We start from the raw sequence: 27,900 nt of genomic DNA on the forward strand, positions 1-27,900 counted from the left end.
TGAGTTCAACACATTTTTTTACCTCGGTTGGCAATCAGCGTCAGCCACTCCCCCGAACAATACGGAGTCCAGCTGCCTCCATGGTTCTCGCTACAGACACATATTATGAGGAGATCAGAGTGATAAATGAATTTCCAATAAAGAGTCATGTTTCAACGTGGTTTCTGAAGCAGTGTTCAAAACATCTATTGGGAACGCTTGAACACTTGATAAATATATCTTTTTTGCTCTGTAACATTGTTCTCCTCTCTCAAAATGGCCAATGTTATCCCAATTCCTAAATTTAGTTTAATATTTAGTTTGCATCAATAAGAATACAATTGTGTTATAATAACATTCGAACATTTTGACGAGTAATCCTATTAAAATAGTTTTCAACCTATCCACATCCTGGATGGTTATTCATTGGTCTGAGATTATTCAGTTAAGCGGGGTAGAAAGGGTTGCAAAAGTGCTGAAGTGCTTATAAAGCAATAGCATTTTGTATTTGCGCCAGGTGAAACGTAGAAGACATGTTAATAAGCATTTTCAGTATTTATTTAAATTTATTCAAACGTTCATCATTATTGACATTTCTTGTCGTGACTTTCATTTATATTTATTGAATTTGTTCTGCTTTAATTGTTGCCAAACAAAATACGATTAGGAGCATGGGACTACGTTGTAAGTAATGTACCATCTTATTAATGACTTAATTTTCGATTCACGTTTAATTTGATTTGTGTGTCTGTTTCAGACCTTGGTGATAGTTTAAGTTAAGTCAAAGCTTGTAAGCAAGTTATGGAAGCACGTTTGTATTGTCAAACACGCTAGCTGCTCTGAAAGCGATTATTTATCTTTTTAAGAAAAGGTGTAAGAATTTTTGAATGAAGTGCACAAGATACATAGGATGTATAAATGGGCCAGCTAGGACCAAATGAGTTTCTCAGTACTGGCGATTAAAGGTTTCAGTACTACTTGGGGATCGTACTTGTAGAAAGATTCGTGAGAGCCTGGTCGAAGGGTCACTGTATTGGTCACAGGAATTAGGTTCTGGATAATCTCGAAGTTTTAATCCGGTACTGTCTCCAAAGAAACAAATAAAATGCTTTTATTAAATCAAGCGTTTCTAAGAATAAGGATAATATACAAAATGTAAAACAGTATTGGATCGATACAGTGTTCTTTTAACATGATAAGTTAAATTTTAGATTATCGAAAATAGTTATGCACAATAGTAAAATTACTGTTTTACTTAAATTTATTTCTTTGCGTTTATTAATGTGTAACTGTTGATCGTTACCTAATCTTTAATGGTGAAAACATGTTGTTCTTAGTCTTTAAAATTCAACTTTTGATAATACGTGTTTAGGGAGGTTTGATTAAAAGGGGAACAACCATTACCTATTAATCTTGAATTAAATAACTTGATTTTATATACATCTATCATAGCATTTCACTTAAAAGTTTCATAAAATATAAAGGAAAATACCCAACACATTTGCATTTGCATTTGTTATAGTATATACATGGTTTATCGTAAGAGTTATCCAATACGATTGAGAAATTAGTACTTTTAACGAGTCTTTTTTGAACCGATACTACACATCGATGTTTTATTGCTGTCATATATAAACCTAACCTAAATTTATTGATATAAACAAAAACAGAAACGCTGAATTGAGTGTTGTTTATAATGGTGTTTTAGGAAGGCGAAAGTGAAGTGCTGTAAGAGTGATGCAGGATTTGAACTAATTGTTTTCTATTCTAAATTTATTATAATCGTATACCAACAAAAATGGCCCAAGATGCAAGTGTTAAAGTTGAATCTATTGAAGCATTAACAAAGGAAGCCAATTCTTTGAAAACCAAACTTGAAGATGAACGTCAAAAACTAAATGATGTTACACGTAAGTTCATTCATTTTGTCAAGAGAATCATGCAATTTTGAGGAAGCAACCCTATTTTTATAATGCAGATACCAAATGTTTCAGGATATTGATTTAGGCCTAGTGCTGATGAAGCCAACTGTGGTTTTTGGTCCATAAATTGATAATTATGTACATACAAAATAATTTTTCCACCTTTTAATGTCAATTAACACAAGTTTCTTAAAATTTAAATTACAATTTAACATATATTTGCAGAATAGACCTATGTGAATCCTTTGAATTAGATTGGTAAAGTTTTGCTGGATGTAGGATGCTCAATATCCTATTATAATTTACCCCACTTAGTAAGCACTGAGGCTTTATGGCCTGTGATACAGACAACAATATTGTGTTTCAATTTGGCTATTGTCGTGACAACATTACGAACTCAAAATTTACTTTATAATTTAATAGACAACAAGTAAAAATTTGAAGTCTAAGGTAATAGTAAATGTAGAATTATTTCAATACTTTGGGGGTGTGTGGGTACAAGTAGGCGTGGCTGCAGTGTAATAAGCAACCACCAACACAACCGTATCATCAATATTTATGAGCATCTAAAAATACTGAAATCAAATTTTCTGACCTAATTAGGCTATGTATGTATGTAATAGGTATTTCAAATAACAATATAGTTCTGTTGATTTTAAATCTTAAAAATAAATATATTAGGTATAGGCTAAATAAAAAAATATCTATATTTATAAAACGTTACGAACAAAACAATAACATTTAGCTTACTTACCTTTTACTATTTTCTAGGATAAACGTTCTTGACTCCTTGTGAAACAAGGAACACATGTACATTATTGTTCTTGCCGTTAATAGTCAATAACCAAACACAATGTTCACTTTGAATTAATTTCCAAATATGATTTTACTTTGAATTAATTTTGAGTGATAGTGTTAAGCTGAATTAGGATTTTAAAATCGTATCATACTGTATTGAACCTATACTTTTATATGTAAAAGAAATGTATTTGTTTCAGATTACATAAAATAACTGAGTTTTATTTCATCTCTGTTTGAGTAGTGTAGTACTTATGATTACTTTAGCCAATTTAAAATGGTATTTCTGCAGGTACTGATGCTGTCACTATGTCCAAAAGGATCTCCTTTGGGAGGCTGGGATGGGGTTCCAAAGACTCAATATTTTTAAAATTTTTTTTATTTTGTCCAAATTTTGTCTAATTTGTACATGATGAACATGTACTGAAATGTTCATGTTGGGTTTTCAATCCTGTAAGAATATAGATAAACTATAATCATATTTATTCCTTGATTTTGATCATGGTTTGCCTGGTGTCTTATTTTATAAACATAGTTTGCGTATTTGTTCAAATGATTTTTGTTTTTTTTTATAAAATCTGGATAATTTTTTCATAAACTATTTTATAAGTTTTTAAAACTGGGATTGATTTGTTAACTTAAAATTAATGATAAAGCCTATAAGAAACAAAATCTCATTTAAAATGCATGTTTACAAGTAATACCTTTAAAGTGAGATATCAAAATGCTAAATTCTATAACAATAAATAAATGGGGGAAATGATTTATGATGTAATGTTTATCTTAACTTTGAAAGTCGTATTAAAACAAATTTTCTTTCCCAAAGCTGGATATATTTAAAGTTACAATGTAGATATTTATTTTTCACTGTACATGACTAATAAATGTATTCTGACATAAAATGAATTATAGCAGTGCTACAGATTTATTGAGGTTACCTAAAATTATTGTCCTCTATTGTGGACAATTGACATCTCACGATTCTAATATGGTATGTCTTTGGCATCTTATTGAGGTTTATAATTTAGTGAACTGGTTTCAATTGTCATGCATATATGCTAAATATTAAGAGTGACTGAGTTTAAGAGTGACTGAGTTTATTCATAATGTCATAATAATTTTTGCTTATGCGATATTGTTTTCCTACCTGTTTTAACAGAAAAGTAACTAGAATTTTCTTACTAAGCAATAGCAAAAACTTAAAAATTAGTTAGAAATTTACGGTTTTGGTATGCAACATATTATTTTACAGTTAGGCTTACACCATGTAATATTTACAAAATGATAATCAAAATCACGAAAATTCTGGGCGATCAATGGATCAACTTTAACTCCGTTTATACTTTAAAATAAGCTTTCTAATCCTGTTATGTAGGAAATGAAACAAAACTAGATGCTGTGAACATTAACTAATTATTTATTTCCCATTAAACAATAAAAGTTTCAAAATCCATAGCAGAAAGGTATCTTTACTATCTGCAAATAGGCTCATTAAAGATCACCTGTAGTTATTACTTGTGTATTATGTACCTGGAGTCAATTGATTGTTTAAGACGTTAGAGTGATTGAAAGATTTGGCAGTTTTTAAAATTTCCCAGATTGTCCAGCAATTGGGTCGTCAAGGTGACTCGAACTCAAAATAATGGATTGTACAGAGCAGATCACGTGGCTATGCAGCCTCTGCAGTGAGAAGTGGCAAGTGAACTTTAAATATCTTAAGCATTGTTTTGCTGCAGCATAAATTCATGTTTGTGATGTCTAGTTACATTTCAATTTTTTGACCTTGATGTACTCGAAATTGTTATAAGACAAACCCAATTGAAGTTGATCCAAAAATAGCAGAGAATTACCATAATTACAAATACTTTACTGTATGCAACGTGTGGCTGTAGCTTTATCTAATAGGGCTTAGAATTAACATAGGAGCAGTTCTTTGATAGTAATGAGGGAGACTTTAAAAGTGATGTTGCCCCTAAAAACTGCACTCTACTTTGAATTTGAAAAGTATGGTGATATGGCTAGTAATTGTGTCTTTCTGTCATGCACAATCATTCTGCAAGAGATCTGGTTGTCTCAAAATGATGAGTTGTTGGAGGAAATCAAATTTCTAGGGATGGCATAATTATACTTATTCGATCGACTAAACTTACCATCAGTACTTCAAGTGCTCTATTGTTAAGCTAGTCTGCCTATCTAACCCACATGGGAGTTAGTTTCATTAAAATTGCATATTGTTGTGGATACTAGTGACCATGCTATAATTTTTCTCATCTTATATTTGTATCCTATGTTGAGTTATTATTTCCGCTTATGTATGGAACACCACCTCAGTTGAGACCTGAAAGTCAGGTTAAGAAACTGTTCATAAATAAATGACGGAACTGGGCTAGGGGTGTAAATGATTTTAAGTCATAATGTTGGCAACGAGAATTATATAATGACTAAGTGCAGCCACAGATACTAATCTAAACACAAAAGAGTGACAATAAACTTGTACTCGTACAAAGACGAACAGGAGGAAACTAATAAGATGGCATCCTTAGGAGTTATTTGGTCTTACCCAACTCTACCACATGTAGGTGTGTAATGTTACTATTAGCACCCTTCTTATCCTTCCTGTTACTACCTCTTTCCTTATTTCTTCTAGTCTTGGTAATGCTATAAAAATAATATTCAGTCTGTAATAGTAACAGAATGTGGTAAGAGGTGGACTTGATAAAGAGGGAAATTGTGTGACACTATGATTCCTTGAATCAGGCACAGATGCAGAGTACATAGGCATGGTAATGATATAAAATAATATTCAGTCTGTAATAGTAACAGAATGTGGTAAGAGGTGGACTTGATAAAGAGGGAAATTGTGTGACACTATGATTCCTTGAATCAGGCACAGATGCAGAGTACATAGGCATGGTAATGATATAAAATAATATTCAGTCTGTAATAGTAACAGAATGTGGTAAGAGGTGGACTTGATTAAGAGGGAAATTGTGTGACACTATGATTCCTTGAATCAGGCACAGATGCAGAGTACATAGGCATGGTAATGATATAAAATAATATTCAGTCTGTAATAGTAACAGAATGTGGTAAGAGGTGGACTTGATAAAAAGGGAAATTGTGTGACACTATGATTCCTTGAATCAGGCACAGATGCAGAGTACATAGGCATGGTAATGATATAAAATAATATTCAGTCTGTAATAGTAACAAGAATGTGGTAAGAGGTGGACTTGATAAAAAGGGAAATTGTGTGACACTATGATTCCTTGAATCAGGCACAGATGCAGAGTACATAGGCATGGTAATGATATAAAATAATATTCAGTCTGTAATAGTAACAGAATGTGGTAAGAGGTGGACTTGATAAAGAGGGAAATTGTGTGACACTATGATTCCTTGAATCAGGCACAGATGCAGAGTACATAGGCATGGTAATGATATAAAATAATATTCAGTCTGTAATAGTAACAGAATGTGGTAAGAGGTGGACTTGATAAAGAGGGAAATTGTGTGACAATATGATTCCTTGAATCAGGCACAGATGCAGAGTACATAGGCACTGAGAGTTTGTATATAGGCACATAACATGAAAAAAATGTGCAGTTTTAGGTGAAGCAATTGATTTTAGGCTTGAAAATTATGTTTTTGTATGTTAAATTCATAGCTCTTTAAAATAACTTCTTTGAATAAAACAATTCTTTTGACCACTCCTTGTAAAATTACACACATCTAAAATAGGAAATTTTTAATCAGGCCCAAATAAAATCGGCTGAAGATAAAAGTGTGAAATATTTACATTATGTACTGATGACTATTGTTTCATAATACTTTTCATTACAATTATTTATAAAGAAAAAGCACATGTTACTACTGAAGCTATGTCATGTAGGCTACCTACTGTAAAATATTTAACATTTTTATCCTTAGCCATTTTTATATTGACTTAAACATATTACCGTCTAAATGTTGTACTTTATATGCCTATAATTTTCACGTGGAATGACAACAAAGTCTTTTCTTCTTTTTCTTTATTCAGGGAAGTTATCTTAAAGGACTATGAATTTAATATAAAAAAATATTTTCCAAACCTAAAATCGGTTGCCACCTTAGTTTTACATTTGTAATTGGCCCCCCATTACAGTAATCATTGGTGGTGTTGTAAATTACAAAGTGAAATACAATCGGCATCAATATTATGAGATAAAAGTGTGTTAAATCACAAGAGTAACAGATTTTAAAATTATATAGTGACAATCTACCATACTGTTGAGTTTTCAAATAACGGTCACTGATTTAACAAATACCCTGATAAGATTATAATTTAATGTCCTTTAACTGTTTGTAATTATTAATTTCACAAATATCTCTGTATTATGAACTATTTTGGTTTGTAACTTAGACAGAATAAATTTTTACTATTTTATTTGTATATTTCGGACCTGTATATTTTGAATATTTAATAAACAATGCTTCTTGTAATAGATAGATAGATATAAACTCCAAGTAGTGAATGTCACACCCTTCCAATTCTATTGTAATACATTTCCTCAAAAGCTCCATGGATTGTAGTAGTTCAGAAGCACATCGCTTCATGAAAACAATTACACTTGCTTTTACTCCCCTACCCCCTACTTCCTCAAACCAGTCAACATATTGTCTCTTATGTGTTTTTGGCTTTGTGCATTGTGCCAATTGACAAACGCGACTCTTTGATCACTGTTGTGTTTTCATTAACTGTCCAAGTATGCGATAACGGATTAAAACTTGGGGAACCCTAATACAATGGGAGGTAAAGTTATGAGGTATTTAATAAGTAGGAGTTCTCATTCATAATTGAGAAATTAATATTTTAAAGAATTTTTGGATACTAAATTTTTAACACATGAGATTTTATATGTTAATTCCAATGTGTGTGTGTAAAGACTGCTCCTTTGTATCTGACATTCTGATTCTATTTTCAGTGAGCACAGTTGCCGAGAGGCTTGATGTGATCAAACTATCTCAACATCAAACCTCGTAGGGTGCTCAAGGGTCACCAGGCTAAAGTCTTGTGTTCAGATTGGTCGCCTGACAAGCGGCATATTGTCTCATCTTCTCAGGTAAATAGTTCCACAACACTGGTCTGCCTGTTTTTTTCACATCTTTACTGTAATGTTCTACGGTTTACAGTTGGTTCTATACAGTTACGTACATGATATTTCAAATGAATGGGATTGTAAATGGGTTAGTTAATGTATAACAATAATATTTTTCATAAATATGGCAATGTCACAGTAGATTTTAGTCATTAAAATATCAATGACCGTATATTAAATTTATATGATGCTGTAAAACTAAGGAATGTTAAAATTTGCAGTGATACACCAAACAATGAATTATGAAACAGTGTAGTTGAGTGAAAGAGTTTGTTTGGTTAGATAGGCAACTACAGGTATGTGACATCAGACTTGTTCTTCACTGTACTTACAAGCTCAATTTTTCAATACAGATAGAGTCCCGCAGATCCGAACCCCGCCAATCCGAAAATCCGCCTAATCCGAACACGGCTAGGAGAAAATATAAAATTGCTAAAAAAGGCAGGAAAATAAATTAAAACCAGTTATTATAGTAAAACGTAAGTTTTATTTCTCAAAGCATTTACTTACTGACATATAGAAACTGATATTACATTTGAAACGTTAGATGATACATACATTGTACGGAATTTATACTGTTAATAAATGAAACATAGTACTGTACTGTACTGTATTTATAATGTACAAACCCCTACGCAAGGCTTAGCAAATAATTTGTACTTTAACTTGGACACAATAAGGGATAAAAACGTAAAACAAAACACTGCAAAACCCAACACTTTCTTAAGACCTAAAGTCAGTGATCTTCTTTTGACGCAACACACTAAAACAACTGGACGATGCAATGTTTCGCCAACGCCGAATGAACATTACGTCATTGGAGTAGCAGCGGCATGTTGCTCGACGTAGCGTAGAGCGAGGTCAAAGGCACTTGCAGCTGCGCTGTGTGGAACAATATCGGTAGTTTGGGCGTCTCCCTCATCCTCACTGCTACATGAGTCATCAGCTGGGACTCCTTGCACCTGTGCCACGATGTCTTCGTCTGTGTACTCCTCGAAGCCTTTGTCATCTACAGCCGTCCCACTCATCAACACACTCCTTTCTCTACATTTTCGCATCCCGGTATTTTTTTTACAAGAGGAAGAAGTTCGCATTCATTTACCGGTGGAAACAAGCTCTTCAACAAACTGCAGATCAGGCCAAAGATTTTTTCCAAGATTTCTGCAGAGCTCCTACGCTTGTGTTCTCCCAAGCCTCTGCCACCCAGAAAAATTACATCTTTGATCGCGATTTTCTTAAGCTTTGGAGAATTGTGAGGTCTTCATTTTTCCTCAAGCAGGCTTCGGAGCAGCTTTTTTCCGATAATTTGCTTCAACGCTTGTAGAAAACTCCTTGGTCCATTGGTTGTATGATCGAAGTAACGTTCGGTGGTTAGAAAAAATGGCTTTTATATCACCAATAACCAGCTCTAAGTCATCCGGATGGGACGGAGCGTTATCTATGAGTAACAACGCTCTAATCAGGCAGTCCATTTTCTTCATTGTAGGCTCTCACGTTGGGCACAAATTGTTTCTCAAACCATTCTTGAAACAAAGCACGATCCATCCAAGCTTTCTTTTGGATTTATAGTAAACCGGCAGAGCGTTCATATTCATGTTTTTAAAACATCGAGGTTTTTTGGGATTTACCGATAACCATCAAAGGTATCTTATTGGTGGCGGAAGCGTTGCTGCATGCTAAATACGGTTAGTCGTTGCTTATCCATTTTAAATCCTGGAGCGGACTTTTCTTCTCTTGAAGCTAGGCTCTTTGTTGGCAACGCTTTGAAATTTAGCCCCGTTTCATCAGCGTTGTACACTTGCTGGGCGTGAGTAGGAGGATGTAATTTCTTTGAACTCCTGAAGATACTCTGCGGCTGCGTTGCTGTCCTGCAGATATCTTTTCACCAGTTACAGTCAGTTGCCTGATACCGTGCCTTTTTTTCCACCGATCTAAAAAAACCGCAACTAGCCGAAAATGACGGATCGCCTCCCATAAGGATGTTTATTAGAAGCGCCTTTTCTTTAATAAGAGGGCCGGTAATGGGAATGCCTTTTTGTCTCTCTTGAGAAAACCACAAGTAAAGTGCTTCATCGAGTTTGTCCATACGAATGACACAGTAGTAGTTTTGACGTTTTTCTAGAGTGTTTTCACTTGTAACAGAGCAAAATTGTTCGATTTTTGCCCGCTTCTTTTTCCAGTCACTGATCGTCGCTTTACCGACACCAAATTCAATTGAAAGTTGAGTAGCACTTTCACCATTGTCTAGTCCTTTTGAGAACTTCGTGTTTTTCTTTTAACGTACACGAGTTGTGTTTACGTTTACTAGCCATAATGATATCGGATATACGCACAGAGCAGAGCAAAGAACAAACAAAACTGCAAACCACAAACTACAGAATACACAGTAAGAGCACGTGCTGCGCGTATGGAAGATTGCACTAAACTGTCGTCTCGCCACTCGTCACCGGGGTGGGTGGTGGAGGGGATAGGGGTGAGGTAGTGGCAGTCCAATAGTTTTTTGCGCGCCACACTGTTTCAAGGTCACCGACCAACTCGCCCCGCCCACCACAGACAGGTTGCTTCTACTAGATTCATTACGCACAAAACAATGGCACTCAGTTTCGACCACGCGATGTTTACCGTACAAAGACAGGAAGCTGTAATATTATTATTACGTTTAATAAGTACTTACTATTGTTTATTGCATTTGATTATTGTATGCATTTAATTGTTTTAAAACCACGTAAATTGCACTTGAAAGTTGATAAATGGTACTATTTAACAAAAATCCGCCTAGTCCGAATTTCCCGTCAATCCGAACAAGGTTCGGTCCCAATTAGTTCGGATTGGCGGGACTCTACTGTATTTACATTTCAACCAACTTTTCAGACCTACTTTGACTTGTATTATGAAATGGTACAAGACTCCATCTCTGCAGCTATTTACATGTCTAGATACATTAAAACTTCATTAAATTAGATTTTTAAGGAGGCAATGGCACAGTCCTCAGCTCATTACTTTTTTGAGTAAGTAACTTTTGAAACCGCTCCAAATAGCTTTATTATGTGCAATTTATTATTTATGACAAGGCAGTGAATCTTCCATTATGATTATAGTTTGATATGGAAATGTTTACTGGGGGCAGTACATTGATATGCAAGTTCATTTGATAATGTTTCATATTATTTTTAATTTTTATTTTAAAAAAGTGTGAACAATTTTTTATTGTTGTGATGTAGCAACGCTGTGTGGATCTGTTCATTCTGTTGGTTGCTACCAAATGCACTCTTTCATTGTCAGTAGACTAGTTTTATTTAACAAGAAAGAAACGATACAAATCTGCACACCATTTAATTTGCACACTATTTAGTTTTATAGCCATGATGACAATAAAGAAAATTAGTGAAATTCTGACTAGTTTTAACCAAAGTGTATTCAGACCATTTGTCTACAATCTGTATCGTAGTGGATTTGTAGGAAGCTTTTAGTGGATCTTTGAAGCTAATTGTTGTAATGGTAACGGGTTTATAGAGCATGTAATGTTGTACTTTAGGTCATACACGAATATTTGCTTCTAATTGCTATAGTAAATTTTACATAAAATGCATAAATCAGTACTAATTTTATTGATATTGTTTAATAAATGGTTGTGTACTGCATGAAAGTGATGAGAGTTTAAATAAAGGCTCTTGGCGCTTGACGTCAGAACTTGTCCAAGCCTATATATAGGCTCTTGGCGTTTTATGAATTAACAGGTTGAGCCTATATACAGGCTCTTGGCGCTAAAAAGGTCAATGCAGTATTGTAAATTTTAGTTTGGTAAAAATGCGTTACTATGGTATTTTTGGAAACTTGTTTATAAACTTTTAAGTTGTATTCAAAATTGTCCTTATGTATTAATTTTTTTGACTTACTTTAGCTATACCATGTGAAATTCCATGAAATTAGAAGTAAAATTCATGTATATTATATAAAACATATATTTTTGCAATAAACTAACGACAAAAATAGATCATCAAACTCTTAAGCCCTTGGCAACAAAAGCTTATTTCTATGAAAACAGCCAAATATAAATGTTCATATTATTACACTAATAGATGTAAATTTTACACTGTATTATGATTTATTTTCACATCAAAACACAATTAGAGAACAAAATAAACAGTGCTACTGACAAATTTATTGGCTGACAGGCTGTAACAACTTTGAAGTTAATTATATACCCAATACCTACGAGGAAGAAAAAAAAAAAACTGGCGTTATTCAATACGTATAGAATGCAGCTATACACTCTGATATTTCAACTGTGTACTATATTAAATATTGTGTAAATACAGATCATCGAGCTGTGATCATTGCTGGCAATTTACACGACTTTTACCGTGTCTGGTATGCTGATGTTGTGGAACTCAAAAGGGTTATGTATTTATATTTAACTTTGAGACACTGATATGTAAGTTTCTCAAATGAAACATTTTTGTATTTGAGACCAGTCTCTAAATGGAACTAAGTTTAATCTGTTATAAATATAACAAGTTTTAAACTTTCGCCCCATGTTATAGCGAAGCCTCAGATCTGCAGTGGCAGTTACCTTTGTCCTAATAAACAGTCTTGATAATTATTAGTAATAAACAGTTATTACCTGGGTGTAAACTTATATTTAAGGTTTGTTTTTAAAGTTATATAGATATGCCAATTTTTTAAGCTTTGGTAGACGAATAACAAATATGTTAATAAAGTAGGTTTTTTAAGCTTCCTAAATCAAAATTTTTAGAATAAGTTATCTACAGACATAATTTTTAAGCCTATTAAAAAACAAATAATTAAACTCACCAATATGCAAATACGATTGTTCTTCGAATCAAATAAATACTCTAATTATACAATTTTCAAATATGCCACCATTTACAAAATAGCTGAACTTTATCGATCAACACCTTTTTACTATTTACAAACTTTTCGGTTGTATTACTTTTTGTCTTTGTCAACAGTTCCATATCTGTAACTGGCAACAAGAAAATAATATATTTACTACAATTGTTAACAAATATATCTTTTGAAGAATGATTAAAGGATCCGATGGTATATAGCGTGCATGGACTTCGAAGGGTTAATGAAACACTTAAACTAGATAGCTGTTGTAAGACTTTTTAACGTAAGTTGTGCTAGATATAAGCTGTAATGTAGCTTGGTAAAGGTGGTGGAATTGCTTGTTTAGGATGGTAAGATGATTATTTGGGACGCTTTTACCACTAACAAAGAGCATGCTGTCACCATGCCCACAACTTGGGTGATGGCTTGCGCTTATGCTCCTACTGGAGGCATGGTGGCTTGTGGGTAAGTTCAGTTTCATTCGTAAACTTTCAGTCGTATATTAGCTAAGCATGGTAAAATTTGTTACTACTTACTATTTAAGACATATTTATTGCAACTAATTATCATCAAGATAAAAACAGCATTGATGATTAGAATAAAAAATAATTTGTAATAAGTTAATATGATTTTAACTAATTATTTAAAAAATAATAGTTTCCTATTTCTTAATTATTACTCTGTGTTAATCAACCAAGTAAACATAGGCCAAATTACACAGTCTTTGGAAAAGTCTGCCATTCTAAATGTGACATATATTTAGAATGACATTATATTATATACAATTTTCAGTGACTAAAACTATTAAATACATGTGCAGGAAGGCTATTTGATTATATTTGTGTTTTTAGTTACTCTTTAGCATCATATATTTGAATAAGACATGCAACTTTGCTTGTGAAAGAAATTTTTAAACGGCCAGAATGTCTAAATAAACATAGAAAAAGAACTAACCCCACTCCTTATGTAGTTATTTTTAGACAGCCTTTTGGTCATAGGTTAAGTAAAATGTCTCATTTTAAAGGTGTAATAAATACGCATTCAAACACTTTCAAGTTTTTTGTTATTATGTGTGTATGTTTTTAGTAACTAAAGAATAAAATAAAAAAGTTTGAGGTAAAAAATAAGTAACTAATAAAAATGTGTTTAGATACTTTTAAATTAACGTATCTTTAAAATAAATATCTCCCATAATTTGATGATTAAGAATAAGGCTGTACAAGTGTTTGGAGTTAAACACGGCTCATATGGGACTAAAATCTAATCGCTGGTATACCCAGCTATTAAATCTCATTATAGGCATCTTTTAAGAAATAAATGATAACAGATCACTTGAAAATCGTCCAATGATGCCAATTAAAAAAAAAAAATATGATCCTTAACTAACACGTTACTATCACCTGATTTCAATGTTATTACTTTCAAATAAAGCCTTTGAAAAAAATAAAACATTTTAAACACACAAACATTAATAATTAGTTTGATTATAAATCTTCAAACCAGTTTGAATTTGTCAAATCAGCAAAAATATGTCAACGAATAGATACCATCCATTATAAACCTTGACACTGTCAAGGAAGATAATGAACGTACATTTGATGTTCCTGTCTAGAATTAATTATGTTTAATATGCTAATTTTCTGTTGTAAAGTTGAAATATGTGTGATATATGGTTTGCTACTTGACTAATATCCTATCTTAATGACAGAGGCCAATGTTTTGACATTGCCAGAGTTCCTTTGTATGGAGTTCAACAGGGATATATTTTTGGTTGTGTAAAAAGTATTGTTTATGGTCTAAGCAAAATATCTTGAAACTTTAATGCTTATTGTTAAGTACTGTAATACATGTAAAATTTGACTTATTCATTGAAAATCAAAGAAAATAAAAAATCAGAAAGGAAAGATAGTTCAGTATGCTAATGACATTAATTACTTATTGCATTAAAGCAAATTCAGAGATTGTGTGTCAAATAGACACTTTTATTGAACTGAGTCCTGGCATTCAGTTTTTCTCTGACGCAAATCTTAAAATATATACTATACAAAAACTAATTACATAAGTTTTTCAAGAAAAACCCTTTGATAACAATACAATATGGTTCAACATGCCACCAGGGCAAAAGGTACTCTCTTATACTAAATCACATTTATTTCAGTATTATACCTAATGGAAACTGGCTAAGTCTTTTCTTGAGATTGTTTCAAGATGGTGTATTTGCTCATGCATGTCATCAGACCTAAGAAATGAGACTTTATCAAGGTCTAATTTGGCAAGTTTTTAGATTTCAAAAGAAATCCATCAGAATAATGTCTTGATTAAAAGGAGAGATCTAAGAGGAGACGTATGATGCTTTCAGAAAGTTTCAGATTCAGATTCTTGATCAAGTTGAGATTGATGTTTCTTCCCTGTATCTATATCTTGAAGGTTGCCTTGTACCACCAATTACAATTGAAGTTGATGTAGGGCAGAGGTGACCAATGTTCCGGCACTAAAAGCAGAGATGATTATAGAGCAGACCAATTAGAACTCCAATGTTTGAATAACTTCCTGGACAAGTGTCTGTGGCAGTGTGATTAATCAATTGGGCTCTTTGACAGTGTCAAAACTAAACTATCCAAGGCAGTTTGAAGTTCAGTTACTAGATCTGTTAGTGACTGAAGTGTTCAATTTTGTTCATGAGTTTATGTTATGGTGATGAAACCACTATTATTCATGGAGACTTATAGTTTACAAAACATGATTGCGAATAGAGATCCTATCAATGTTTATAAGTGTTCAATGAAATGTGTTAGATTAGTAAATCTATGAAAGTTACACTATACATTAAGTTACATTGCTTAAGAATGTTTTGAAAAAGCAACTATTTTTTTCTATGAATGCAAACAATTTGGGTAAAAAATATTGTTTACGTAGAATTATCAACATTTTTGAGTAATTGAAATTTAAAGATCTTATATTCCAAATAAAAATTAAAACCAACAAACATGATAAAAAAATTAAAAATATACTTTTAAATTAAAACTTTTTTAGTGAGTACCATATATGATGCAATTTCCATTTTGTAGTGGCTTAGACAACAAAGTAACTGTGTACTCTTTGACTCTGGAAGAAGATGTAGCTGCAAAGAAGAAGACTGTTGGAACGCACACCAGTTATATGTCTTGTTGCACATTTCCTAACTCAGATCAGCAGGTAGGTGTTTTATTATTAATGTACTTTATTTTATACTTGAACACTATAAGATAATTCCAATATAGTACACTAGCAGTTACCCGCGGCTTCAAACACAATTTGCTGCTTAACAAGCAGGGCGTCATATGCATACTCCATAGCATACTAAATACTCTTCACTTGTGTGATAAGTGATGGTCATTACATAAATACAATATCCTGATCCATTTTATAATAAATTATTGGACTTAAGTTCATTGACTTATGTTTTGTGGTCCTGATATCAAAGAATGAAATCATTTTTATAAGCACCACGGAAATAAATCATGTTTTTTCTCTGCAAAATTCCATGATATTTGGTAGAAAAGCTCCAATGATTTAAGTAACACTTGAAATATTTAAGGTCAGATTGGAGGAATAATAAAATCCGCAGTCTTTTTAGTGAAAGATTAATAATATAATATGGAGCTCTATGATGATTTTAAAATTGAAGTGAGATTGTATCAGTTAGATATATTTCAGTTTTATGGGTAAGAGGATCAGAAGATATGTAAAATTGTGACTGGCTCTTTTTCAGGTTTTTTTCGTGTAGGATCATTTCCAGTTTTAATGAATTATATGCTTTCCAATCTCTGTTCGCTATATCATACTATTTTCTCGGTTCAGTTTAGGAGTTATACAATATATTTAATCAGTATCTTATGTCTCTTTAGTGAAAAATGGACCTACTATGGGTTTTCTGCCATATAAAAAATTACAATGTCTGGTGCATTCCTTTGTGATTCCATTTACAATGGTCATGAGTTCAGTATGCTTGTTTGTTTCTTCAAAGCGTAGTCACAGAGAAAATGGTGTATTGAGTCATATTAGTGTCCCCTCCATCCGTTTTTGGTAGCTGAGCAACTGTAAATATGCCATCCCGCAATGCCAAAGGAAACTAATTTCGAGTATCCGTAGTAAACTAAATAGTTTGAATTTTTCACTGGTACCATCTTTAGTACATTTTAGATAGTACATATGTCTACTATTTGCAACTCACTATGACGGATGGTATTTTGTTTATGCAAATTCAAAATTTTGGATTAAGTATTTCATAATAAGCAGTATTTGAAATTAAAATATGGCTATATATTATTCTCATATCTAAGCAATGTACATGTCAAATTTTGTTTAAATCTGTTGATTAGATTTCATGTGATTGAGAATCAAACAACTAAACACCCAAACATACAAATGTTCAATCATCCAAATGTTGTTCTTCACAAACTTTTGCATTTATAATATCAATAGGATTTTACCTTGTATTTGCCAGAGTTCTGTCAAGGTTCTGAAGAAATATGGTCCTCAAAAGTCAGTATAAATATAAGTAACTAAGTTAGGGATATATTACATGGTCATTAAATTGAAATTGATTGTGTGGGTATGTGTTATCTCTTCTAAAAATAACTGAAGGTTTTAAATTGTGTTTTGCTTGTGTAGAACAAACAATGCCAGCTTTTATTACTTTTGTGAGTCTTTTGCTGCTCTCACAAGCTAATGAAAGTTATTGGTAATGTTCTCAGATCCTGACAGGTAGTGGTGACTCTACTTGTGCACTGTGGGATGTGGAGTCAGGTCAGCTCCTCCAGACATTCCATGGTCATGCTATTGTGCTATCACAAGCTAATGAAAGTTATTGGTAATGTTCTCAGATCCTGACAGGTAGTGGTGACTCTACTTGTGCACTGTGGGATGTGGAGTCAAGTCAGCTCCTCCAGACATTCCATGGTCATGCTATTGTGTTCTCACAAGCTAATGCAAGTTATTGGTAATGTTCTCAGATCCTGACAGGTAGTGGTGACTCTACTTGTGCACTGTGGGATGTGGAGTCAGGTCAGCTCCTCCAGACATTCCATGGTCATGCTATTGTGTTCTCACAAGCTAATGCAAGTTATTGGTAATGTTCTCAGATCCTGACAGGTAGTGGTGACTCTACTTGTGCACTGTGGGATGTGGAGTCAGGTCAGCTCCTCCAGACATTCCATGGTCATCCTATTGTGCTCTCACAAGCTAATGAAAGTTATTGGTAATGTTCTCAGATCCTGACAGGTAGTGGTGACTCTACTTGTGCACTGTGGGATGTGGAGTCAAGTCAGCTCCTCCAGACATTCCATGGTCATGCTATTGTGTTCTCACAAGCTAATGAAAGTTATTGGTAATGTTCTCAGATACTGACAGGTAGTGGTGACTCTACTTGTGCACTGTGGGATGTGGAGTCAGGTCAGCTCCTCCAGACATTCCATGGTCATGCTAGTGATGTGATGGCGATCGATCTTGCTCCATCGGAGACTGGCAACACTTTTGTCTCTGGGGTCAGTGTTACTACATAAGTGAAGTAGCATACAGTGAAAAAATATTTCAGAGAGCAAGAGTTATTTTTGAATAAGATGTTTCAGTGATGGACAAAGCATTTTTGTTTTTCTACTCGGAATGAATTTTGAATGAATGTTTTTCTACAGATAAAATTGTTCTCAAGACATCCCCTGGACGGTTAGGCTATATATGGGCTCAGCTAAATCCCATAGAGGGATGTGCCCGTTATCAAACATTACATTGCCTTTGTAGAAATGAGGTAACATGCAAAATTTCCAAAAAAGTCCATAGCTCATTTTGTTGTGGGGATATCCAGTGGAAAAACAGATACAAAGGCAGACCGTCAGACAAGAAGAGTTTTAGTAATTTATTGTAATGGGTTTTGAAATGAAGTAAAAGCTAAGTAAAAATATACAACATTTCAAGTTTATAGGTCAAATCATTTTCGAGATATCGTGCTGAGTTATATATAGGCTTTACTAATGCTTGGTGAAATTTAATGAAGGCACATGAACCATAATTGAACTCTCTCTGGTCTATTTACAAATAAACTGATACGACGAATTATTGAAGGACCAGATAGAATGTCAAACAGTCATAACCAACTAATCCACTAAATATCAAACACGCGTCATATGATTGTAATTGTTTATAAATTTGGTAATTCTATGATTTTTAGTACTACCATCATGTTTGCTTGCAAGACCAATGTAAATATGTTTGCTAATACTCAGTCAAATCTAATAGAGTGACTTGCAGCATCATTGAACACGATCTTCATACACAATTTGAAGTCATGCAGGTTGCTAGGTCTGAGATACCCTATGGACAGACAGACATAGACAGGAATGAAAATTTTCAAGCCCCTCAAGTGAGCCCCTTACACTACCACTCAGCCAATTACTGAAGTCCACCATGTTGATTGACAACAGGTGCGATTTATTGAGACATTAAATTTATATCTGGGTGCAGTACTAAGTGGGAGGCCGGTTTGAAAATAGCAGAAACAGTTCAGAATCAGAATCAGAATATCTTTATTGTCATTTGTCAATATTACAATTGCTATAGACAACGTCAATATAACTAATATAATAAATAAAAATGTTATAAGGCTACTTAGTTTATTTGAATGTCATTAACTGATATAATATATTGAACTAATTCGTACAGTGTATTTGTCAATTTAAAAAAAATGTAACTGTAGTATTAGTAAATACATGACAAAATAAATAGTTGAAACAATAAATTAAATTACAACTAATCAACAACTCCATTCTAGGCCTAAGGAAGGTAACAATTCGTAGCAAAAAATTCTTCAAGGGAATAAAATGCCTTACTTATAAGCCAGTTCGACAGTTTAGCTGCAAATGGTTGAAGTTCTAAGCTTCTAAACGTTTGAGGTAATTTGTTAAAACATTTAATTTGTAAATATTTATGGCTAACTAATGTTTTCCTAAGTCTAGAGGAAGGTGCAACAATATCCCGAGCTCCCCTAGTGTCATAATCATGAATTTCATTAAAGCAGATAAAGTCTTCAAAATTCTCCTTTACATATATTACATTTTGAAATATGAAAATGCCAGGAACAGTCATTATATTGTAGTCAATAAAGCATTGTTTACAATCATCTTGATAACCCAACTTGGCTAAAATTCTTACTGCCTTTCTTTGCCACGCAAAAACTTGACTGGCACCCCTACTGTTACCCCATAGCATTGAGGCATAAAGTAAGTGTGAGTGAAAGTCACTGAAATAAGAAGAGAGCAACATATTTCTACCAACACAGTTTTGTAATTTACGTAACAGAAAACAAGCCTTAGATAGTTTAGAAATTACTGAGTTAGTTTGAGCTTCCCATGATAGTTTTTTATCTAATGTTACTCCAAGTAATTTCACTGGCTTAATACAGCTCTCTGCTATGTGCAACTTTTTTAGTGTGAAACAAATTGTTTCAGTTTTATCCCCATTGACTTTAAGATGGTTGACATCAAACCACGAGTTTGCAATTTCCATCACTCGGTCACTTTGTGCTTCCACTTCTTGGAAAACTTTGCCAGTAACTAAAAAAGAAGTGTCATCTGCATATAGAATAGTCTTACATGGAATATTGGTTGGCAGATCATTTATATACATAATAAAAACAAGAGTGGGCCCAAAACTGACCCCTGTGGAACCCCAGCAAGGACCTCCTGAAATGAGGATTCTGAACCGGCCACTGAGACTTTGTGTAATCTGCCACAAAGATAAGTTTTAAGGAAGTGCAACGGTTTATCATCAATACCATAGTATTTCAGTTTTACTCAGTAGAGTTTCATGTGATATACTATCAAAGGCCTTACTGAGATCCACAAGAGTCATATTAACATATTCACAGTTCTCAAAGCTATTTATGATATTAGTTACAACTTCATTTAGAGCTTTAGTTGTAGATCGACCAGGACGAAAGCCAAATTGGCTATTACTTAAAATGTTATATAGATCAAAGAATTCTAACAGTTGGTTCTTAACGCATGACTCCATTATTTTTGAAAACACAGATACAATACATATTGTTCTATAGTTGTCAATACATGATTTATTACCTTTCTTAAAAAGAGGTACACTCCTAGACTTTTTTAAGCAATCTGGAAATTTAGAACAGTGAAATGAAAGATTGATCAAAAATGTTAATGGCTTAACAATAGCATCAGCAATAAGTTTGATAACTTTGTTACTAAAACCAAACACATCTTCACTGTTAGAGGGTTTTAATGATCTTATTACCTTAAGTACATCAGTTTGCGAAGACTATAGTAAAAATTGATAGTGATTATTCATTTGAGTAATTAAAATTCAAAATAAGTCAATTTCAATCAGCGCTGACTAGCATTTAAGACTTGTAGTGTTTAAATTTGAGCTCGGTTTGTATTGGTACTGAAATGCCCCCAATTTCTGTGGTTGCAGAGCTGTGACAAGATGGTCCTGATCTGGGACATGAGGACTGGTCAATGTGTCCAGTCATTTGAGGGCCATCTCTCCGACATTAACAGTGTCAAGTTCCACCCTAGCGGCGACGCTGTGGCCACCGGCTCTGACGATTCCACAGTGAGTATTCTACAGTTGGGAAAATAGAGAACAGGAAGAAATCGTTACAACAATTTCAATTTGCATTAAATCGAAAACTAATGGAGTGTTCCTATGATAGTTTCTAAAAAGTTATAATTCTTGCATTTTTAATTGGTTGTATTTTGTATTTATTATTTAATTAAGAGATTGAACCAATTGAGATAAAAGTTAACATTTTTAGTGTCTCTCGAAAATACGCTTTATAAAATACTGCCCGTTTTCCTAATTATAAAAAGATTATTGCTTATAAAGCTTCTTTAGTAAAAATTGTCTTTTTTCCTTTTAAAAAGGAAGGCTTTTAATTTTATAAAATCTTCAATTAAAATATATGTTTTAAATCCTTCTATTCCAAAAAATATAAATCTTATCTTAATAAACTAAGTTGTACTAGCTTATTATATAACTTAGTTATATAGTTATTATATACTAGAGTAAACTGATAATAAAATATTTTGTATGTTCTCAGAAAATACATGTTTACATGTTTTAGCAAATACTTAACTAGACTCTGTAATTATTTTTTTGTAGTCTGCTGAAGTAAATGGCTGATTGACAAAAACAGACAACGATGATGAAAATCAGTGAGCTTTTGCTTTCAAAACATCTGAATAATACAGCGTGCTCCTTCTAGCAGAGAACTTTGTCAATAAAATCAATATTGACATGAAAATAGTACAGAGAATCTGAGCTAATTAAAGCAAAACATCGTATCATCTGTGTTCAAAATGATAACTTAAAAAAAATACTGATTACAGTACAGTAGTCCCTCACTAATCGGACACAATTCAGACCAGACATGTGTCGGATTAGTTAAAAAGCCAGAGATCAATTGAAAAACAAGTTTAAATTACATAATGGAATGTATTGTTACTGAAAAAGTCAATTCTTACTATAAAGATGTACATAGTCTTAACATAAAAAAGTACAATGCAGCAGTTGAAGTACAGTATGTATTTGAATTATCGTACATTTGTATTGAGCTCATCAGCAGTACTGTACATTAAAAAGATTGTTTGATAATATTGAAATGGAAAACTAAAAAATAAATATTAGGCCCCACTTCAGTGTCAAATTCTTAAGAATAGTTAGTTTTGTGAGACTTGTATATCTGACAAAAAACTGTTTGTAGTTGTTGCTTCTTAGTTATAAAGCATTTCTCAAAACATTGTCATAAAGTCTTTGTAAAACTAAGATGTGCTGCTTCTCCATTTTCCTCAGCCCACTTGGGATCGCCGACTTGAATTGACGGTTACAATAACAGATATTCCCCTCTCTCTCACACATGGACTTTAATGATGACAATGCAGTCATTCTCACACTGCCTTTATCTAGTGGCCAGATTACTGGAGGGATTGGACTGGCACAGGACCAGACTATAGAGGGACTAATGTATAAGGTTGTAATTTATTAATAATAAAAATTTAAAGAGAACTTTATTACAAAAAAAGAAAGAAAAACAATCTTGCCTGACTTAAACAGTTTTCTATCAATCTTCAAAATTATTTTAAACAGTGATAAATTAAAGAGTGTAAAGTTTGAATTTAAATTTGTAATGATAAGATAATTATTGTTTAATTTCAAATAAACATTTATGTACCAATAATGTTTTTGTAATAAATGATACTATTATACATTGATGAAGTTAATTCTGTATTTTTTTGCATTACAGTGTCGCCTCTTCGACCTGAGAGCAGACAAGGAAGTTGCAGTTTACAGTAAAGAGAGCATAATTTTTGGAGCAAATTCAGTAGATTTTTCAGTTAGTGGTAAGTGGAAATTATACAGATTATATATTAATAAATACCATTTTATTTGTTTTTACTTCTTTTTGCTTGTTTAAAACAGGAAATATGTTTGTTACCCTATCCTCCTCCTTTTTCAATGTCCCAAGTCAGATAATGCTAATAATAATGCTAACATGTGCAGTGTATTTCAAGGACATAGCCAACAAGGGGGTCCAAGGGGTCAGGACTCCCCAAAATTTGCAATTAAAAAAAAAAAAAAAAATCAAAAATCACTTTATTGTCGTATAAATCTCATGATCATTGATAAAGTCATAAATACAGCATATTCTGGTAGCCAAGTCCAACATAAATAGTTAAAAGTTAAAAGTTTCAACACAGTTACATCAACAGTATCAGCATTAATGCACTTAATGTAATTTAATAATAACTAGCCTAAACCCGCGGCTCTCCGCTCGCGTGGCAGTAGAGAGGGCTACATCAATCAAGCATCGAAAAGAAATACTAATTTTATTATACGTTTTTCCAATTAATTTATTGCTCTACTAATACATCGTAGCATATCATAAAATCTATTATAAAAGTTTTTTTGTTTATTTTAATGCGTTTTGGTAAACAACGTTATTAGTTGTATTATTTGGAGCATAAATATAAAGGTTCTTCGGGTTTCCGACTCTTGAGCAAGCGACGTATAATTGACCGTGCGAGAAACATGAGGGTTCCAGATGGATTCCTGCGACGTTAAGTGATTGTCCTTGTGCCTTATTAATCGTCATTGCGAACGCAAGTCGAACGGGGAACTGAAGTCTCTTAAATTCAAATGGCAAGTCGGATGGAATTAAGGGGATGCGAGGATGAAGACATCTTCCCCGGCAGATGTTCCCGACAAAATCGTTGCTTTGATTATTACGAATTCGTTTTGTTGCTATCGCACGTGCGCTGTGACGGCTTAAAGCACTTTTTTTTCTTGGCGGCATTATGTTATTTTCCAATAAAATTCGTCAAAAAACTGCTCAAAGGAATTCTGTAAAAAAAAATGTTGAGAAAAACATTCTTCAAAGAATATTTACATGAGAAAACAAAAATACTTGCCTATTTTTTTAAACCTTTTACTGATGGAAAATAACACTGTTCTTGGAAATTGTAAAAAAGATATCAAATCACGTTTATCAAAAATTTGACATTTGTGACACGTTGTAAATGTCAAAAAATGTTTGTTTACATAGAAACGTCAAAAATATTTATGTTTACTTAGTTTACTGTCAAAAAATAACAACAATTTTTTGTCGCATTATATATGTTTACAAAGAACAGCTGATTAAAAATTTGAAAAGACTCTTTCACTTAATAACATATGTTTGCTGCAATGCATTTCTTACGGGTATTTCTGTAACCAGTGGGGCGGAATCCTGAATCGGGAAAGGGATAAAAAGTATCCTATAACCTTCTACAGATCAAGACGAACAAATTAAAAAAAAAAATTAGGCGAATCCGTCCAGCCGTTTGTGAGTGATGCTGTTACACACGAACAGTTTCATTTTTATATATATAGATTTACATTATTTGGCAATGCAAAGAACTATAAAGTAAATAACAATGGTACCACTGTAGTTACATCGATGGATCTGCATTGAAAACATAACATAATCTTATTAAAACAAAATAGACTTATTGGAGAAAAATTCCTCTACAGAGTAGAATGGGTTCTCCAAAAGCCATAAATAATATTTCTTTAAGAAAAGTGTTTTGTCAAACTTTGGGATTAAATGTGACAGATGGTTATATACCTTCAGGGAAAGTACCTGATGACTCTTTAAAGTTTTACTTAATCTATTGAATTTTATTTTTGATAAATTCTTGCATCTTGTATTGTGCGAATGGGTATCACCAAATTGGTATCACCAACATTATTTCAATTACTTTTTATTAATCTATTATTATTATTTCAAATAATTCAGTATTACTGACATGTACTGCTGAAAGATCGTTCTCAACAGAGAAACGGGTAAAGAGCGTTTAAAGGAACAAAATGGTGCCTTACTCTCTGTCTACTATGGGGGAAGATAGCAGTTGTCCGGACCCCTTCCCCAAATGTTTTCCTGGCTGCGATCTCGATGTGTTTCTATTTATTGCTCAAAGGTTGCAATGACTGTTTAACTGCACAGGACGGCTGCTGTTTGCCGGTTACAATGACTACACGGTGAACGTCTGGGATACACTGAAGTGCGTACGGGTCAACCTCCTGTATGGCCATGAGAACAGGGTGTCATGTCTCCAGGTGTCTCCGGATGGCACTGCTCTCTCCACTGGCTCCTGGGATTATACTCTCAGGGTGAGTAGGATTACATTCAGAGACTTGTGCTTCTCCGGTGTAAAGTGGAAACAAAGATTGAATTCTTCATCCTGCTTTGCTCATCATATAGATCTAATGATGAAATAGAAATTAAAGAAGGAAATGATATTGAGGAAACGCTTCAAGAAAATTGTTTTTCTTTTAAATTTATCTGTTTTTTTGTTGTATTACATGATACTTCTAAACATATATAAAACCTTTGTAAGGGTGATACTACAGTTATACTATAATTTGTATTTTAAAAGTTTTGATAGGGTAGGCATATCTTTACCAGAATTTAACATTATTCCTTTTGTTCTTAACATAGATATATTAAAATAAGGACAAAAATAAATCCCACACTGGGTGTGAGTGGTTAGCAAAATGCCCAGTAAGCATGATATGTCCCCTACACACATTTATTTTTGTGTTTATTTTGATACCGCTATATATTAAGAAGAGAAAAATACTTCTTAACACACAGCAAGGTTGAAACATTGAAGAAACCTTGTTTCAACATTGTTGTAGAAACATTTCAAGAATTTTTTATCAATGTTTTAACATTGTGTAAACTAAAAAACCTAGACGGTTATATTTCAGAGTTCATTTTCTACTCCCAGCTCAAACATACCAAAAAACCTCCTCTGTATAAAAATATATTGAATTTTCAGCTCATAAATTAAATAATGTTTTACTGTGTATAAACACTAAAAATCAAATTATTATTACAGGAAATTTATATTTCAATTACAAGAAAAAATTCATCCCTCTTATTTGTTACAGGTGTGGGGCCTAATGTTGTTGACCCACTCTCCAAGCAACCGAATTTCACGAGGCTAGTTCCAGCATTCAACCTTTACTTACTATTACCAATGTACCTCAGATAGCAATGCATTTAAAACCAAAATACTCGTACATTAGTGTATACCAAGTAATTTGTTTGTGTTTGTTCCAAAGCCAAACTCCAAAACAGTGTTAGAATAGGCTAATTTTATTAATTAGATAAATTATAATAGATTAGTTGTTGAACTTATCCCTAATTAAAAAAAATAGTTTTCGAGATTGTTAAGTTTTTAGGAATTTATCGAGGTTAAACTCCATGTCCATTAAGTTTTGTAAATTGTGTGTTAATTTTATACATTAAGTATATCTACTAGTCATAGTGTAAGTCAAGTTATGTAGCCTATCTATCTTTCTCTATCTTTTAAACCCTTTTATACTTTATCAATTCGTTAAGCAGAATTATTTAAAATGAAGGTATCAACAGCATATTTTTCTTTTAAAATAATAAAATCTGAAGGCAATGTCTACTTTAATGATTGTGGTCGTTTTTTTCTATTCCTTAATCTTGTGAGGTCTATTGTCATTGTATTGACTGTGTGGTTCTATGTTATACCTAAGAATACGTAGAAATCAAATAAGCCTCCTTTCTCTGTGAAAACATTTTTTAACACTGAAAAAACTCTTTTAAGTAGCAGTGTTTAAAAAAAATCTTAAAAATATTTTTCATTGTGATTAACAACTGAAAATAGCAACTATGTAAATCAGACAAAATTTATCATAATAGAGTTTTATAGATTTTTAGCTGTGTATAATTAATTTGTGCTCATAAAAAAGGTTTATGTGAAAAAATGTAAAGGATTATTTATAGAACGATTCTTTTTTACTAAAAAGGCAATGATAGCGTACCAAACTAATTTTTGGTAATTTATGAAATTTGGATATACAATTGAAATTGTAAATCTTTACTCTTTTTTTTTTAAAAAAAAAACACTTCTTGTCAATGTGAAGCTTTCAGGATAGACCTTCATCCAACATTATCCAAGATGCCAAGATAACCCTTTGTAGATTTTGAGGCTTGAATGTTTAACCTTTTAGTCTTTCTAATTCTAAAAGGTTTATCTTAAGAGAGTTAAAAAACTAGATCATTGTGAATATTGGAAACAAAACTGGGCCCATACATAATCTTAAAGGACACCTATTTTGACAATATGTGGCTTTTGATTCTACAATTCTTTCACAAACCATTCTGCACTTGCTTTACTTCAAGTATTTGCTCTCTCCCTGTACGATATATACCACAACAATATTCTTCCATCAAACCTAAGGATTTGATTTTCTCAAGTATTAAACTGTTATCCAACGAGTCAAATGCTTTTGCTGAGGTCAGAACACTTTCTTTTTTTAAGGTTTGTAAATTATTTGTCTAATTAGATCAATGAGTGCATCTGTGGTCGATTTTACAGATAAGAACCCATGTTGTATTGCAGGTAAGATGTCGAAGTTTAAAATGATGTGAGAGAGCCTAACCATTACTAATTTTTCAACCAGGTTTGGCATGAAAAAATGAAGTAATTTGGTATTTTTAAAAATTTTTGCCTAAAATATACTATTGTTACTAAAGTTTAATTGAAGTTGATAGCCCCTTGTTACCTACCAGGATCGGAAGATGAATGAATGTGTGAAGATTCCTTGTGATTCTGCATCATTGTAACTCTAAGGAG

At 32.8% G+C, this 27,900-nt stretch overlaps 1 protein-coding gene across 1 annotated transcript; it reads left to right on the forward strand.

Annotated features, from left to right (window-relative positions):
- The first annotated feature begins 1,564 nt into the window (after positions 1–1,564).
- Positions 1,565–25,531, forward strand: LOC124374489 (guanine nucleotide-binding protein subunit beta-5-like). Its single transcript, XM_046832697.1, is given in 9 exon segments — positions 1,565–1,889; positions 7,664–7,695; positions 7,697–7,801; positions 13,038–13,156; positions 15,760–15,886; positions 18,073–18,216; positions 21,161–21,301; positions 22,992–23,088; positions 25,230–25,531. Coding segments are annotated over 9 exon segments (1,152 nt in total). The 5' UTR covers positions 1,565–1,777; the 3' UTR covers positions 25,505–25,531.
- Positions 25,532–27,900: the final 2,369 nt, after the last annotated feature.

This window comes from Homalodisca vitripennis, unplaced genomic scaffold (genome assembly GCF_021130785.1).
Source record: "Homalodisca vitripennis isolate AUS2020 unplaced genomic scaffold, UT_GWSS_2.1 ScUCBcl_8679;HRSCAF=16883, whole genome shotgun sequence".
NCBI lineage: Eukaryota > Metazoa > Arthropoda > Insecta > Hemiptera > Cicadellidae > Homalodisca > Homalodisca vitripennis.